Below are 18,631 nucleotides of genomic sequence, written 5' to 3' on the forward strand. Positions count from 1 at the left end.
GGAAGTATTGTGAGTAAAAACCTTTTCCTTGGAATTGTTCCGGTACTCTTTCCACCGCCCTTATGAACATGAGGTGATCTACCTCCTGCTTCAGCCTTGTCTCGTGAGAAGGGTCCCTGAGAAGAGGCCGGGTGGAAGGTTTCGGTGGTGGTAGTGACTGGAAAGGGATCGTGTAACCCGTGGCTATAATTTCCAGCACCCATTTGTCTGTTGTGATGTTTTGCCATTGGGAGTAGAACGGTTTGAGGCGATGATGGAACATGAGGTCAGAGTGGCATTGAGAGATGGTGTTGATAGTGCAGTCCTCGACATACCCGTCAAACTTGCTGCCTCTGGGCTTGCCTCGAGGTTGTGCGACTTTGTTGAGAACGTCGCCTAGGGGCCCTGTACTGTTGCTGCTGTTGATGGCACCCTTGGTCATAGCCTCGCTGGTATTGTGCGCGTTGTGGCTCGTAAGCGTAGCGCCTTGGTTGGGGGTAGAATTTCTTCATCTTGTATGGAGGAGTGTAGATACCCAGGGTCTTAAGTGTGGCCCTCGAATCTTTGCTAGAGTTGCGGACCCAGTCGGTTGATTCTGCAAACAACTTTTGCTTGTTGAAGGGAAGATCTACGATCTTCACCAGTAGATCTCTGGGGATACCAGACGTCTGGAGCCAGGATTCCCTACGCATTACCACTGCTGCGGCTGTTGAGCGTGCTGCTGTGTCCGGCACGTCCAGGGCAATCTGAACTCCCATTCACGAGGCCGCGTAGCCCTCCTGGATGATCGCCTTTAACACTGGCTTCTTGTCCTCTGGGAGGAAATCCATGAGAGAGATAAGTCTAGAGTAATTGTCAAAGTTATGGTTTGATAAATGTGCTGCCTAGTTTGCCATTCTCAGTAATAAGGTAGAGGAGGAGTAGACCTTTCTGCCGAACAGTTCTAATTTCTTAGCATCTTTATCTGACCCCCCTGATTTATACTGAGGTGTCTTTGACCTCTGTTGGGACGATTCGACCACCAAAGAATTGGGCTGTGGGTGGCTAAACAGGAATTCCATGCCTTTGGCTGGGACCAAGTATTTCTTATCCGCCCTTTTATTCGTAGGCGGGATAGAGGCTGGAGTCTGCCATATGTTAGTGGCTGATTCCATAATGGCTTCGTCCAGTGGGATGGCGATTTTAGATGAAGCTGGGGGTCTCAAATTTTTCAGGAGTTTATGATGCTTCTCCTGCACCTCTGCTATTTGAATGTCCTGCGTGTATGCTACTCTTTTGAACAGATCTTGGAATTGTTTAAGGTCATCCGGAGGGGAGATGTCCCCGGGGACAACTGCCTCATCTGGGGAGGATGAGGAGGCGCTGCTAGGATAAACCTCCTCCAACTCCTCTGGTTCCTGAGTTTGCTGGTATGTTTGCTCCTTCGTGTGCTGTGAAGTAAAGTCTCGGGACTCTGGACCTATTTCCACCAGGACAACTGCGTTCCTCTCCCAGAGCGAGAGTGTATGCAGGGGTGTTGGCGAGGAGTGGGTGGGGATCTGCCCCTGGATCTGGACCTCCAATGTTGGTGTTCAGTATGAGGAGGACGACCATAACAACACGGGCAAGGGCCTGGTAATGGAGACCTGGACCACGATCGGAGTGTGTACCTATGACGTCTGGAAGAGCGGGATCTCCGTGACGACACTGATAATGGTGAAGCTGGTTTGTGATAGTATTTGTAGGGATCCATGCCCGAAAAGGGTGAAGGTGGCCTGGGCCAAGGCGAAGGTGGTTGGAGGAATGGGGAGGGGGGTCTGAAACAGGCTGTTGGAGTTGCCGCCCCGCGACGCAGCATGTGTATCTCGGGAGTGGGAGGGTGCTGGGTGATAATGGCAGCGCAGCAATGTCTGGAGATAGACTGTGGTGCCGGGTTTTAGCCCTAGCTTTCCCCCGGCCCTGCAGGGCGGGTGCCGCCCCCTCCCATGCCGGGGATCTCGGCCCCGCTGTCGGTGCCACATTCGATGCCATCATATGCGGTGCCACGCGGGTAGCTTCCTCCGGCGCCGTTTGGCCCCGTGCTGGGTGTCCTTGCACCGTTGGCACCGTGAGAGTCGGTGCCGCGTGAGGTGGTGCCGCCAATTCCGGCGCTTGCCGTGCTGGCGCCCGCGGCACCCTTGGTGCCGACTGTTGAATAGTTGGAGGCCCAGCCACGGCTACGTGCGCGACCGTGCTGCCGCTTTCATCAGCCTGCAGTTCAGGGCTCTGCGTTCCGCTCGTCCTGCTCGCTGAAGTTGCCGGCAAGGATCGAGCCGGGGAGAGTTTCTTCTTCTTTTGCACAGAGGGGGTCAAAGAAGCCGCTTTCCTTTTGTGCGACCCTGAGGGCCCTTCTGTGTGAGGCTTCTCCGGTGGCTCGGGCTGAAGGGCCTTATCAAACAAGATCATTTTGAGCCTCATTTGTCTGTCCTTCCTGGCCCTGGCTGTAAGCTTAGCGCAGTGAGAGCACTTCTGGGTAACATGGGACTCCCCCAGGCAACAAATGCACTTACTATGCCCATCAGAGGCCAGCATAGCCTCACAGCATGACTCACACTTCTTAAACCCCAAGGAAGACATCCTGGTGAGTCATTAACTGTTAATAGGGTACTTAGCCACTAATCACTGCGTTCTTCAAACAAATAACATTTACGGCCTTTAGGGCAGCCGGCGGCTTAACTCAGCCTTCTTTGTCCGCTCTTCTCCCCTCCGTTCCTCTTCTCTCTTACTTAGTTACTATTATTTTTATTTTTTTTGCTTTTGCTTCTTTTTTTTTTAACGTATAATAGTAAAAAACAAGCTAACAACTAGAATTAACGGTCTTATCTGTCTCAGGCGTTGGAGCCGGAGCAGATTCCATCTGCAGCCGTTGGCGGTTGAGAAGGAACTGGCGGGAAACGGATCGCACACATTACCGAGGGCGCGCGAAGGAGCGGTGTGCATCGGCGCATGCGCGATCCAGAGGAAACTGCTAGAAGATTTCCGATCTGCAGCGCCAGGGCGAGCCTGACACCTACTGCGGAGCACCCACGGGGACCACTCGAACAAGAAATTATCTTTTTCTCTTTTCTCTTTCAATTATCATCATATTAGAAATTATTTGTATCAAGAGCCAATAAAACATTTCTCAAAAAAATTAAAGTTGCTGGGGTCCCTTAAAAGCAAAGAATTTCCACAAACTTCTAGTGAAAGAAATGGTACCAAAACACCTAAACACATCAAACATCTGCTCCATGTACACTTCTGAAGGTGTGTTGACAAACATACGAAAATTGCAGCTACTGAGATACAAAAGTTTTAACAGCATTTTTTGTTCAAGTGACCATCTGTCCTGTATTGGGCGGGACAGTCCCATATCTGGGACGCCAAAAAGGTGTCCTGACTTTTATTTTTAAAAGGGGACCAATTGTCCCTTATTCGCCCATCCGCCAGCTTCGGGGAAGCAGGGGGAGTGCCAGCGGCTGCCACTTCCCCAGGCTCTGGGGGAGCCCCAGCAGCTGCTACTTCCCTGGGGCTCCTGGGGAATTCCAGCAGCTGCCGCCTCTTTCCTGGCACCCCGCGGCTTGGAGGAGTCATCCCTCCCTCTCGTATCTCCATATCCCATATTTGGCACAAGGAGATATGGTTGCCCTACTTTTTGTTGATGATGTATATTAGGCAATTTTCATTTAATAAACAGCCATAATAAATAAATAAACAAAAAAACAAATAAATAAAGGTATTTTAAAAACATGTTGTGTTATAAAAATAGCTTATCCAGTGTTGGTCAGTTGTACCTCTCCATGGGAACTAGCTATAGCAATAAACAAGGATGATGCGGGCACGATGTTTTGCTTCTGTCTCACCCCTCCAGCCATCTCAGAAGTGCATCAATGATAACGTGCCTAATAATTCACATCCTGAAGAGGTCTTAATCAGAAATGAAAGTAAGCTGGTGTGCCCCAGTGCGCCACCCTGACAAGAGGGAGCTGGCTGGTTGGGGTGCTCAGCTGCTGGAAGTGGCACGGTGTGCTCCCAGCCTGTCCCCTGGGCTCTCTTAAAGGCTTCCACACTAAGCGAACTGGCAGCTTAAATGGGTTGGCTGGGAGTGCCTCCTCCCACCAATCTGAGACTGCCCTGACTCTGAGCTACTCCCAGAGTGCCATTTAGGAAGGGCAGGGGGATGAAGACCCCTGAGATTCACAACACAATGCTGCTTGGTGTTCCCCTTTGTCACTCTCAGGAAGCGAGATGAAAGCACAGTCTGCCTGCATTCCTCCCTCCTGGCTGCGGACAAGTGGGGGCAGAGGAGTGAGTGGCCTATGCTGCGCGCTCTCCTCTTGCTTCCTGACAGTGATGAAGGAGGACAATGAGCAGTGTCCTGGTACAAATCTAAGATGGGGCCTCAGCCGTCCTACCGCCCCGCCCATAGTGACCTGCCTCCCCATACTCCTTCCTATACACACACATCCCAATCCCAGCCCTGTGCCCCTCCTCACATCCTCAACCCTGACTCCTGCACCCCTCCTCACACTTCCAACCTTCATCCCTGAGCTCCTCACATTCCCCATTCCTACTCCTGCACCCCCACCCTCACCGGCCTCCTACCCCAAGCCTCTGCCATGACTCCTGCATCCCCTCCCACAGCCCTGAGCCCCCCTCCCTCCACAACCCCCAACACTTCACCCCACGATTAAATTTCTTACAGGTATTGTCACATCACAGCCCCCTGCCCTGAGCTACCACCAACCCTGGGGAGGGGAGCAAAGTGTGAAACAACAGAACTTTCACCTCTGGAAATTCCTATTCAATCAGGTATGGTCCATTGTTTTACACATAATTGTTCTAGTAAGTTTAGGAAACAGTTTTAAGACTACTTATAAAACATCCTTTTACTACAAAAAGTATTTCTTGATAAAATGAGGTAAAGATAGGGGGAAATATTATATTCCAGACATCAGAGAAAAGTGGGGGCTATATTTATTTGTTAGTTTCACTCTAAGTCTCCCCCTCATTTTTGAAAATGGTTATCTGGACTATTTGGTTCCATCCCCAACTTCCCCTCCTTCAGCAGCAGTTTGCTTGCTGAGCTGCCAGTTTTAACTCTCTTTTATAAATATGACATCTGGAATATTGAATAGCTTCCATTCTAATTTTTAAACTAGGAAAAAAGAATCAGAAGCAGCTCAAAGTGCCACATACTGCTTGGCACTGTGGGGTTAGGACAATCTGGAATTGTCATTTTTTCTCCTCTTATTACCCTCTTCTTTTCATTATCCTTTCTTCCACTATCTTGCCTCTCATTAGTCTCAAATTTACATGATGCATTAACTTGGACAAATTATTTACGTACACTTTGATGATGCTAAATCAATAATACCCTGAAGTCTCTTTCACACCTTTGCCAATTAAAAAATCCCAAGTGATTTTTAGGAAATTATTTTTCTGTCTGTTCTTTCAATGCTATTTGCATGTTTGAGTTTGTAGGGTGAAGAATAATCAGGAGCTGATGAATGTTGCTTCCAACAAACTTAAAAGAAGTTGTGGAAAGTCCAAATAACCCTTAAATTTAGACAAAAATGGGTTTTCTTGCACAAAGGCTGCTGGAGAGCAGTTCTGCTCAAGCCCATCCATCTCCTTAGCAGTGGAAGCAGCTCTAAAAAAAAGTATGCACTGTCCTTTGAATGTGCTCATTCGAAATTGCCTAGGATTAGATTCAAGCCTGCAAAGCATTTGACAGTATGTGCTCATGTTGTGCATTTTGTAGTTCTATATAACTACATTATCAATCTACACACCCACACTTAAGACTGCGGGTCTGTGTTCCATTTGTTCATGAACTCCTCTTAAATCAGTAAGAGTTACGACCATGAATTTTGGAATGCAGCCTCTTACCCTAACTTAAAGCAAGACCAGGGTTCAGTTGTGCCTGGAAAGTGGGAAGTGTCTGAAATTGCCCAGGGTTTTCCAGAACAGTGAAAAGGAGGGGCACCAGGAGGAGGGATGACATGGGGGCAATGAGTGCAGAGAAAAGTGATACTGCAGAGTGACTGCTGAGGGCAGCTGCAGCAGGGAGACAGTGGCCATGTGAAGACAGGGCTCTCCATACGGCTGGCCTCCAGACAAGTAAGTGCCCCCTGCCACAATTCCCACCTGCAGCACTCAGCCACAGCACCAAACGGGGAGCTTGGCTGTCCCTCCCACTGCAATGACTTCCCCTTCTGGGAGAGGCAGGGGGTTAAAATCCTGGCCATGACTCTCTCCCATTTCCCCACTCCAAGCTCAGGCTGGGGAAAAACAGCCCAGCCCCGCACCTGCACTTCTTGTCAGGGCAGGGAACAAGTGGCGAAACCCTGGCCACCCTTGCCCCTGTCACCAGGGCTGTGTAAAAGCACTGTAGCCCTGTCCCCTCCACTCCCATATTCAGGCTGGGGTGGAGGAAGTCAACCCCACCCCCAGCAAGGAGCTCCAGCCCAAGCCTCTCCTCTATTTCACTTAAATACTTGAGCAACACCAGGTAAACTGGTAAATACAAAATTTTAAAAAGCCTTATTTGTAATACAAGCCTCATACCTGTTGGATGAGATGCATACATTTTGAAGACTGAACTCCATATGCATTGTTGACAATATGAGGAATGTTATAATTAGCACAAATCACAGCCAGCTCTTCCAGTCTACAAACATAAGAGTGCAAATTACAAAGACACTGATAACTGAGCACAGAATAATTATGGTATAAGTTTGGCAATTTAAGGACTAGTTAATGCAATAAGGTCAAAATGAGGACAAGTGAGGGAAAGGGAAACTTCTTCAGTATTAGGGCACACTGTGGCTGAGAGTATGTACACCCTTCCCTGCCACACTGGGTAAACAGATGCTATCTCTCTAAGCTAGTGCACTAAAAATAGCTGTGTAGACATTGAAGCATGAGCAGTGATACAGATTAGCTGCTTCAGTACAGGCTCACCTGACACCCTCACTCCTGATGCAGGTGGTTAACTTATGCTTCAAATTCCACAGTACTATTTTTAACAAACTGTTTCAAAGAGATCATGTCTTTGCTTATGAGGGCTGGAGGACGTGCTCCCAGCTGAAAGCAGACATATCTAATAGTTAAATAGAAGGCTTTTTTGGGTAAACTAATATTCTTATTTACCTATACTTACTCTCTTACCTTTTGGGCTCATTTTTTTCATGCTTTATGTCAGTCACAAAGAACTTTATGGTAAGTGGCACACTCCCAAAATTTTTTCATTGGGGTTGCTAATTTTTAAAAGCATATTTCATCTTACTGTATTTAATTTATTGTACTAAATCCCCAAAATGATATGAATGACATTTCAAAATTTGCATGGGGAATGAAATGTCGATGGAGAGATTTGAAATAGCACAGAATAGAGACTCTTTACCGTTAGGTTTCCAGTTCAACCTAACCCAGCTGGGTAATGGTTATGTATAATGGGTTGGTAACCTCAGTACAAACCCTAGTAACCATACTTCAAAATTATCAGCATCTCTGACATCCATTGTAACTCATTTACATTCTAAGCAGAGGTCCAGGAGTAAACTGGCATGGGGGTATTGACAACAGAAGTGGTTCCTCCAGAATGGAGGAGAGAAATACTGATAGATCTACTAGGAGACTCATACACTACTGCTGCTCAAACTATACATACTCTGTGGGAAGTAGACTTTGGGCTCCCATTAATCTAATCTGGCAGCTCCAATGCAAACCAAATTATTTTATTTTATAGCTGGCCTGTACATAAAACTAAACTAAGTTTGTGTGTTTTGAAACCTGCAGAGAGGTTTGTACAATTCTAAAACAAATAGCACAGAACAGTCACGTTTTTTTAAGAAAAGAAAGACAAAAGTGTTAAAGGTAAATTCAGATACTACACAAAACCTGGATCCCTAAAGCCCACTTTGTAGTTTTACAATCAAAGTTCTCTATTTTTTAAAAATATTTTTCTCTCACTTGTTGCTTTGTGAAAGAATCTCACAATCTGAAAGAAAGAGTACAAAGGACTTTGTTTAAAGTGTTTTTAATTTCACGAGGAAAACAACCTCAAAAAAGTTGTCTCCTTTTATTGTTTTTTGCTATCTTCATCTTACCCGTAACAATAAAAAAAGTACTGTCAGAGAAATGGTGTCTCTCTAAGGAACGAGATTTATAACAGGGTCTACACTGGGGCAGAAAAATTGGGTGGAAGGGCATGCACGGTCATGCACCCTCCAAATTTCTGCCTTTCATTTAACACTCAGGTTACAAAGTCAAAACAAAAAGCAGTCAAGTAGCACTTTAAAGACTAGCAAAACAGTTTATTAGGTGAGCTTTCATGGGACAGACCTACTTCTTCAGACCATAGACAGACCAGAACAGACTCAATATTGAAGGCACAGAAAACCAAAAACAGTAAGCAAGGAGGACAAATCAGAAAAAGATAATCAAGGTGAGCAAATCAGAGAGTGGAGGTGTGGGGGGGAGAAGATCAAGAATTAGATTGAGCCAAGTATGCAGGTGAGCCCCTTGGCTCAATCTAATTCTTGACCTTACCCCCCCTCACCCCTCCACTCTCTGATTTGCTCACCTTGATTATCTTTTTCTGATTTGTCCTCCTTGCTTACTGTTTTCGGTTCTCTGGGTCTTAGATATTGAGTCTGTTCTGGTCTGGCTATGGTCTGAAAAAGTGGGTCTGTCCCACAAAAGCTCACCTAATAAACTATTTTGCTAGTCTTTAAAGTGCTACTTGACTGCTTTTTGTTTTGATAGTGTACAGACTAGCACGGCTTACTCTAGGTTACAAAGTGTGGGGCATGGTGCCCTAGACAATGTGCCACACAGTCTGAAAACCATTGCCTCCTGCCAGGAGCCAACAGAAGCTGAAGAAAGCTGCTTGGACCCACACCCTGGCTCACTGTGCTGTGGGAACTGGGGTGCTGTCTGTCAGGAACCCTCTCTGCCTTTCCTGAGATGGGTGGCCTCTGTACAGCCAGTGCTCCCCAAGCACGGCATGTGGCAACGCCTCCTGAAGCTGGCCCCTGTGCCTCAGAGCCTGGTTGCCATGAGATGCTCAGCAAGGCACTCACTTGGCAGCAGCAGAGCCTGAAGTGCAAGAGCAGCAGCAAACAAGCATGTCAGGGAGCATCTCATAACAGCTAGGCTCCTTAGGTGGGGGCCAGCTCCAAGAGGGCAAGAGACAAGAGCAGCTCAGAATAGTCCTGCCTAACCTGCCTGGGGAGCACCTGGACATACAGAGATGGCCCAACTCGGGGAACAAGGCAGAAAGGATATCTGAGCTGCCAGCCACAACCCCGGCTCCCACAGTGCAAAGAGACAGAAGCCTCAGCAGCTCCCCCCAGCTTCCAATCTGACAGCTCCTGGCAGAAGGCAATGGTTTTCAAGTTGTGGAGTATGCTACAACAGAAGGCAAAAATATGGGGGAAGGTCATGTCACCCTGAGTGATCCCTACACACATCACCACTAGGAGGCACAAATATACTTACTTACCCTGGGTGCTAAAATCCCTTATTACAGTTCTGCTCTTTCCAATAAAGAGAGGTGATACTTAAAAAGGAGCACACAATGAACATAGGCATAAAAATGACCTTTTAAAAAATAAAGGTTAAATCCCATGCAGCATGTAAATTTTTGAACAAATGTGTCATTTCAGCCCACTTCTAGACAGAGCATAAAAACAAAAATGTCAGCTAATTTAAAAAAAAAATCTATAAAAAAGGTGTCCTCCAGGGATGTTGTATCTTCCTTATAAGAAAATGCATCTTTTGACCTTTGATGGCTGGCAGTATCCTGTTGTTAAAAAGTTCATAACACTCTCTGTATCTCTAGTATGCTCTAATGCATCCCTATCTTATATTTTATTTCAAAGTCATAGGGGACAGGACAGTAGCCTATCAGAAAAGGAAAGAAGGCATAGAAGTGAAAAAAAAAAAAAAAAGTTTATGCTATCGCTAAAACAAATTAGTTGATCTGGTAGCTTTGTTTCAAGCTAGCCAAGAAATTTTCCAACTCATCTTCAGGTAATGTTTGTAGTGTTCTGTCTGAATTATTCGTTCTACTTTTTAACTTTACTTCCACCAACGTGTACAAATGTACTATTTTTAAACCAATGCATCAATGGCATTTATGACTATTTTGACTAACGTAGAACAGAAAGATATTTTTACTAGCTATTTTTCAACTGTTAGATGACAGTGCTATACACTTCCAGGATGTCAAAGTAACTAGTGAAAACAATAAATATACACAATGCAGTAAAGCAAATTATATCACTACTAAGACTGTACAAGGTTGGCATAATTCCAAAACAAAATAATTCTTCTGCTGAAGCTAAGGTATTCTGTGTTTTCATAAACCTCAACAATAAATATTATTAAAACCTCTACTTTAAACAAATTTTAATGTGAACACAAATGAGTCCACATATATACACCTGCACACTAGCAAAATCTAGCATTGAGTTTATCATCTATTTGCATATGCAGACACTATTTGCATTCACAAAAACAGGTTTTCCAAGCAACTACCGCCATCTCATTCTGAAAATTTGTCCCAAAATACCAAGTGAATTTAGCCATCACAATCCAGTTTCTAGTTTCCAGAACAAGAGTTTTTAAAGATCTCTAGTGTGGACCACACTTTAATAGAGTGTCTCAAAGATTGCATTATCTCCCACTCTTGATTGCATGGCTCATCTTCCTTGTCAGTAGCGATTGAATAACATTCCTGTAGTAAGTACAGCAATAGCTTACATGGAAATCTAATATTAGGAAAGAATGTAATGTATGTTAAGCTTACTTGAATGTGATTTAACAGGTGGGAACAAAGAGCCAGCATCATGTGATTAGCCAGTTAGTGCTCAAAGCAAAGTAAGCTAAACCAGAGCAAATTACTTTTCATATCAGTGTAGTACATATGCATTTTGTGTTTGCAATGCTACAACTAGAGTAGTCTATTTACAATGGTTCTGTCAAAGGGGACAGACACCCCAACCCACCTTGGGCTTTCAAAAAGTCCACAGAGACAAAGTCATCTAGCAGCACAGGCAACTCTTAAGTATTAAAATGTTACCTATGACTCAGCAGGAAAGTTCCTGTTGTATGATTCCACAGAAGACCATTATTACCAACTTCTTTGGAATCACAGGAAAAAACTGCTGGCTATAATCACATATTGCTATAAACAATGACAGCTTATCATCCTCAGGCAGGTAAAAAAAGAAAGACCTGCTGTATTTTTTGTCCCTTTCTGCTTTTCCTAGTACACTGTTGTGCAGAAGAAACATTGTTTCCATCCCCCTGCTCTCTGAACTCCAGGAAGAAACCAGAAGTAAACTTTCATTGTGGCATCTCTTCAGCTATTGGTGTAATTAAACCATTTTAGGAAGATGAGCATAAAACTAAAGGTTATTGAAACCTTGGTAATAGCTATCAAACATTATGTAAGAATTATTTACCTGTCAGGTACCCTGGGAGCAAAGCAAGATGTAGTAGAATGAACACAGAGCACATTTTCAGCCCCAAGATCTTGGATTTTGGCCTCTACCGCCTTTATGTCTGTGCGCAGCTCATCACCTTCTAATACATTCTCTATCACCACTGGCTCAAAACCTAACCCAGCCAATAAAAGTGAGACATTAGTGCATATTCAGCAGCAATTTTACACATCTATATCCTTAGGCCAGATGCATGCTCATTGCCTCTGATTTAATTTCAGAATTTTCTATTTTTATTCATTTGTTCTGTTAGACTAGACCAGAAACAACGAACACTGGTACATAAATGATTGTATCTTATGTTGTCAATATGAACAGGGCTGCGAGTTAAGCTCTTTTTATTATTAAAATTCAAAACACTTAGTCCTGGTTGAAAATTACTAGCCTGATACTTAAAATATGTGATTTTGTACACCTGTGTGTTTTCCTCCTCACTCAGTCAAGCAAGACTCAAAATTTCATCATTTTTAAACTCCATATTTTGGAGTTTTTAAACTCCATATTTTTAAACTCCATATAATTATCACATCAAGAGGAAAGCAGCCCAGTCTACGTTCCCCACTCCCCTTCCCGCCATCAGTTTTTACTGAATGGCACTCAGCAAAACAGAAAAAATAAATTTTAAACAACCATCCCCATGCAAAATAAAAAGTAATATTCTATTATGGAAGGAAGTCAAAGCATTTGTACCCTTATCATGAATTATTTAAATTTGTACATACCAAGTTACCAGTTTTAGAAACCCATTTCACATATACATTTTAATCTATATAAATAAAGTTTACACTGAACTATCAAGCCTGATCCTGCCCCCAGTGCAATCAATGGGATTTTTTTCCTACTAACTTCTTAGGTAACAGGATTGAGTTGATCATGTTAAATTTTTTATTTTCTACTTTTGCATGGCAGCATCAGTGAGAGTCTTCCCCACTTGGACTAACAACATGCCTCAGCAGTCTTGTTGGAATAAACTGAATGAGCCCATGCCCACAAGAACTTGGACCAAGAGACCTGAAACTACCATACCGTAACGACTTTGTCACTGTTGACCTAGACTGGTGAGGTAGGACAAGACACCCTACTTGCAATCACCAATCCCTAGACATTCAGCACCAGCATTTTTTTTTTTTTTTTTGGAGACACTATTCTTTCCTTGATTTGATGACATTCATCTTTTTTAAATCATCAAAATTTTGAAAAGCTCAGTCATGTCTCTTTTTTACACTCTTCTTTCCCAATATAAATCTATTTTTCTTATCTCTCCTTGGCATATAACTAGGTTTGCAAATATCTGAAATAAATAAATAAATAGCATTCCACCCAATAAGCTATCTTCAGAGAATGAGATGACTCTCAATTTAAATACTCAACTGCTGCCTTCTTCTGAACTATTTCCAGTTCCTCAGTCTGTTGTAAAATGCTGCCTGAAGTTGGACATGATATTCTAGACACGTTCCTCACATTCATTTTGTGCAGTGATAACTTTATGTCTGCACTCTTTTACATAATTCTGCATTCTACTTGGATGTCTACACGTGACTATTTGACTGAATCTAGTACCAGTATCAATCAACAAGATAGTTTTAAACAACAGTGGTTAGAATGCTACATACCATGGTCGATATAGCTTCTTTTCCTTACCTGCAGTTATCATAGATTTAAAGCAGGATTTCTGGTCTATGCGTGGCCAAATAATATACTTTGCCTTTGGTCTCTTGTGTCGCAGTGTTAAGAAACATAGTGTTAGACTCATGCCAGTTGCCATAGGAACCACAAAGCAACTGGTCACTGTCCGGACACCTGTATATCAAAACAAATCAGAAAATAAAGGATTTGATAATTTCTATATGCACCCATATAAAAAAATATTAAATTTCAAACCTACCAGCCATCTTTATAATGTCCAAAACTATTGAATTAGTCAGTTTGTTCAAAAGGCTAGAACCTGCAGCTTTAGGCTGGACTGCAGAAATATCACCCGACCTCCCAATTCCATGGATTAACCTGAACAAAAGAATTTGAGAACATATATTAAGAATTTTTCAAAACCTAAAGGAGTATTTCTTATATTCGGAAGAACATATGGTTTGGTAAATGTTGATAAAATGTCTTATCCAATGCAATGCTAAAATCAGATAATGAATTTCATTTTCATACCTTATACTGGTTGAACCTCTCTAGTATAGCACCCTTGGGACCTGACCTGTGCCGAATGGGAGAATTTGCCAGACCACGGGAGGTCAATATTGTCTAGCACATTACCAGTATGTCTACTGCTTAATGGGTGCTTAGAAGACATTTAGGGGTAAATTGGAGCTAAATAACAGCACTGAACACTAAGAACCAGGACTGGTGGCTGTAAACGAACTTTATGGGACCATGGGAGAACTTGGCCACACCCATGATAAGTGGTCATCTGGCTAACTAAAATCTTACTGAATTACAGATGTTGCTAGATGAGAGTTCCAGATTAGACAGGTTCATTATTAATATTAATAATAATGTAACATTAACATGAAATTAACTGAAAACATTTCACCCAGTTCTGTACAAAAACAACATCAAAAATAAAATCTTATTAAACAGAGTAACTGAGAATGGCTATTATAGTGATTCCTTTATCCTCAGGTAGATTTACTGGAAAGGGTATGAAATTTTAGCAGTTCTTGATGTCCCTCACATTATGCTACAAATGCTGGGACACTGTGCACACACAACAATCTTTTTTTTTTTTAAGGAAAAAAAGTAGTAACATACAATATAAAGTAGAGTAGACACATTGATTTTAAAGATGCTGTGCCTGATAAACATTTGACATAGGCTCAATGAAGTTGTTTACATATCTTTTGTTAAAAATAAATATTAAAACATTTTTGTTAATTAATGCTGTTTCCCTCCAACTCTTGTCTCTAACCACTTTTCATTCTACTACCTTCTACTTTTCTATCTGCAGAGGTCTCAGCTTCACATTCTTACATCTTCCTGGTACCACTCAATACATTTATAAATGTGGAATATCATTTAGCACTTTTCAGGATTGAAAGATCACATAACCATTTATAAATTACACACCTACAGAAATAACTTCCCTCCACTGGTGAAATGCAGCAGCTGCTTCAGAAAGCTCAGCACAAGTATACACCTGCTGATTACTTTAATTACATTTTTGTCTTGGAGACAGTGAGGACTCCAGCCATACACACCCACTGTCTGAACAGCAGATGGACGGGAGGGAACTCAGAACTTCTAAGAATATGACCTGTTATATCTGAAGTTTTATTCTCCCATTTCCAGTGTAATGATAGCAACAGTTAATTGCTTTAACAAAAGAAATGTGCACATAACCTGCATTTTACAGTTACAAAAAAGCTTGTTCCTCCACTATGCCCTCAACTGACCACCCTTTACTCAGTCTACACATTCCCTCTCTTTCCAAGTCTCAAGCTGCTGAGTTCACTCTGCCCATTTATGCTGTCTTTAATATAGCTGAGAAGAGATTTATGGCAAATCACTGCCTCTTGCTTCCCCCTACTCTATTACTTACCTATCTAATTGGCAGGAGAAAGGAGTGGGGATGGAATGGAAGAGTTCTGTTAACAGAATTCCTTCTCTCCTGCGCTAGTGAAGCTAATATGTATAAATGGCACGCACAGCAAGAGAGCTGAGCCAACCCATCTGACCTCCTCCATGCTGTCAGTTGTAATATGCTCAGCTCCTAGACTATTACATTCCTGCAGGGAAGCCAGGTAGCAGCACTTGTGGAAGGAAAGAATCTCTGAAGATACCCCTCATCTGATGGCTCAATCAAGCGAGAAATTGACAACGGAATGGAGTATATGGAACTGGAGAAAGAAGACGGAGTTGGTGCTTCCATATCTGTTCTGCATTAGAACAATTCTTCCTCAAGAAGAACTACAGGGGCCTTCAAAAACTGCTACATGCTTATCGCTTTGCAGTAAATTAAACAACTGTCATTTAGAACAAGAAGCAAAGGAAAATACTCTAGCTGCAACCGCAAAAGGAATTTAGTTGCCTGGTTTTCTTTGGAGGTCTCCCATTAAAATTTCAGATGGGCCAAACTCAGCTTACCTTGTGAAAGTGGAATTTACTAGAATACTGGTCTCGAATATGTCCTTGTGCCAACACTTCAGAGATGGAGATTCCAGTAAATTTCACTCTGCTGACATTACAGATGACATAACAATACAAGGCAGATAATTGGCATTAGGCCAACAACCCAAAACAATTGATGTAGCTAAGGCAATATTCACGAGGTCTCTAAAATTCAATATCCAAAGTAGTCATCAAATCTCGGAAGACTCAAGACTTCATACTATAAGTTTTTCCTATCCCATAGCTGTGCCTCCTCTGAATGAATCAATTTTAATGGACTTGGTATATGGTCATGTCAATTAATCTCTGTCATAAATTAATAATTTCAATAATGTGCAGGTATTTGGATGCCAAGTATCTTTTCCAAGTTGTTAAAATATTTGGAAGAAAGAAGAAGTTTTGAACATTATACAAATGAGTTAAGGCTGTACTCTAGTAACAGAACATTAAAGGGCAAGTAACAAAGAAGTTATTTGTTAAATCAGGGAAACCTTTTTCCCCATTTTTGATTTGATCGCATGACAAAGCAAGATCTTGCATTTCTAATCAGCAAAACTTCCCTAAGAGCAAAGTTGTGTGAATACAGTGAAAGAGGAGATAATTTTAACAAAAAAAAAACCAAAACCCTCTTTCTACAACCTTTTATATTATTTGCTAATGGAAAATATGGTATATAAAACAGATGTAATTGTAATTATTTTTTGTTTTTTAATGTTTTCAAACTCTGACAACAAAATATACTAAAATAAGCCCTTTACAAACATTAATGCATGTCAGACTTACCTGTAATGCCGACGGGCAACCAATCCTGATGCCACTCTTCCTTCCCTCTCACCCACACCACAGTTGCCCAAAAAATTGTTGCTATCCATAATGGCAAGTTCATGAAGAAAAAGCTCAATGGTACTTTCATCCCATCCATCTTCAGGACACTTACCCTTCAGAAGGAATGATGATTCTAATTAAAATACTGCTGAGATCTGGATGATTAAAAACTGATGACAAGATTTCTTTAAGTAGATTGCTTTAAAAAATAGGATTGTCTTTAGTGCACTGAGCAGATTGAAAGCATTAAAACCCCCAAATCTTCTAATCTGCATGTGGACAACAAAACAGCAGCTTTTCACCATGTTTAGCCCCTGGAGGGCCACTGCCAGTATATCTACTGGCACCTCTGCAGGTATGGACGAACAATTGCAGCTCTTATTTACTGATCACTGTTTCCAGCCAATGGGAGCTGCTCCAAGTGGCTCAACTGGGACACCGCTTCCTGCAGCTACCAATGGACAGGAGCAGTCAATGGGAGCTGTAATCGCCTGTATCTGAAGAGGTGCAGATACTGCAGCAATGGCGCAAGAGGAGCTGACCCTGGAGAAGCAGATACAGCCATGAGTGAGTATTTGCCCACTCCTGTTCTAGTGTCATCTTCCTAGTACATGACATTAAAACATTTAACAATAAAATTTATCTAATTTCCTCCACTGCTATTCAATGAAATTTGATATTCATGTTCCCAGAAAGAATAAATATAAGACATACTTGTCTTCGAGTACAGGATTTTAGGATAAGCAAACAGAAGGCGCTAACAGCAATTAGGAAGTTTCTTACACTTTATGGAGGCTATAGAGGATATTTGGTACACTACATGCAGTTCTGGTCCATTAGGGCTGTAACACTGGTCAAGAGACATGGAGAAGAAGATAAAGTAACAGACAGGTAGGATAACAGAGTAAAGAATATTGACAAACTAAGGAAGTTAAATCTAACTTTATGAAAATGTGTCGTACTTGCTTATTTTTCTTCTTGTTACCGTAAAAAAAAAAATAAAGACCCACTAAAGCAAGTCAAACCGGCTACTTATGCACGGGAAACCAGTGAGACTGATCAAACAAAAACTGCAATAAAGTGTTCTATGCATTCTGTTGTGTAGTATACTCAGATGAAAGCACACTTAAAACACAAAGCAGAACTACATTGCAACAAATAGCCGTGCAACACCTATTTTCTTATTTCAGTTTGTTTTTAAGCACTAAAAAAGAGGCTATCTCCTTGGATAATCTTAGTTATTTGTCACAATAATAAGAAAAAATATAAACAAATCACAATGTCCTTTAAATGGTCAGAAAAATAGGTCTGCACACATGAGAAAAGAGTAAGAGTGGCACGTCAATATGCCACATTAACAACAGGAAGACTCACTTCTAATACTAATTTCACGATATTAAAGAACAAAAATAAAAGTCAAGAGCAATACATCACAACATATACTTGTACCATATATATTGTACAAGCATGATTTCATTTCAATTATAAATAATACTTTATAGTATGTTAATAACTATGTAATAATTTACAGGGCTTGAAAAATTCATTCAGTCACTTGCAGTGGCAGACCAAGAGCTTTCTTTGGCAAATGTGGGGCTTAAGCCATTAATTTCTGCAGAACTTAACTTTCCTTCATGGCCTGGTCAAGCTATACAACCCATTAGGTTGACACAAGATAGCTTATGTTGACTTAACTGTGGATATGTCTTCGCTTAAATTTGGCTCCCATTGATACAAAAGCCCTGCTCTGACGACTTAATAATGCCAATTTCCTAAACTGCAGAAAGTCATGGTGAGCGTAATTAGGATGACGTTGTTAGAATGTAAGACATGGTGATATTTACATAGACCATTACTGGCCTTCTGCAGCTGTTCCACAATGCCCTGAATTGACTGATCCAGTTAGCGTTGCGAACTCTGCTGCCCACATGTCAAGTAGATAGGAAGCCCTCCACCCTCTTTGAAGCCCCGCAAATTTCTGAAATTCCTAATTCCTGATGGCCCAGCCTGACAAGCACAACTAGTAGCTCTCCGCTGTGGAGTTGCCCAAATGACCATGCCTGGCTATACGTTCCAGATGCACTCCTGCCTGGAATAGACAAGAGAGATTGGATCTTCTGGGCCTGTCAGGAGAAAATGGGTTGGCAAAGCACCTACCCAGCCGTAGAAACATGAAAATCTATGGGAAACAAACATCAGAA

At 42.2% G+C, this 18,631-nt stretch overlaps 1 protein-coding gene across 1 annotated transcript in view; it reads right to left on the reverse strand.

Moving 5' to 3' along the window:
• The window catches only part of SEPSECS (Sep (O-phosphoserine) tRNA:Sec (selenocysteine) tRNA synthase), a 47,033-nt gene that overhangs the window by 22,406 nt on the left and 5,996 nt on the right, over positions 1-18,631 (reverse strand). Inside the window, exons 2-6 of the mRNA XM_074991767.1 lie at positions 16,389-16,543; positions 13,378-13,496; positions 13,134-13,292; positions 11,454-11,607; positions 6,547-6,649 (exon numbers count right to left, since the gene is read on the reverse strand). Coding sequence (XP_074847868.1) covers positions 6,547-6,649; positions 11,454-11,607; positions 13,134-13,292; positions 13,378-13,496; positions 16,389-16,543 — 690 coding nt within the window. The remainder of the gene's footprint in view (positions 1-6,546; positions 6,650-11,453; positions 11,608-13,133; positions 13,293-13,377; positions 13,497-16,388; positions 16,544-18,631) is intronic.

Source organism: Carettochelys insculpta, chromosome 4 (genome assembly GCF_033958435.1).
Source record: "Carettochelys insculpta isolate YL-2023 chromosome 4, ASM3395843v1, whole genome shotgun sequence".
Lineage (NCBI taxonomy): Eukaryota > Metazoa > Chordata > Testudines > Carettochelyidae > Carettochelys > Carettochelys insculpta.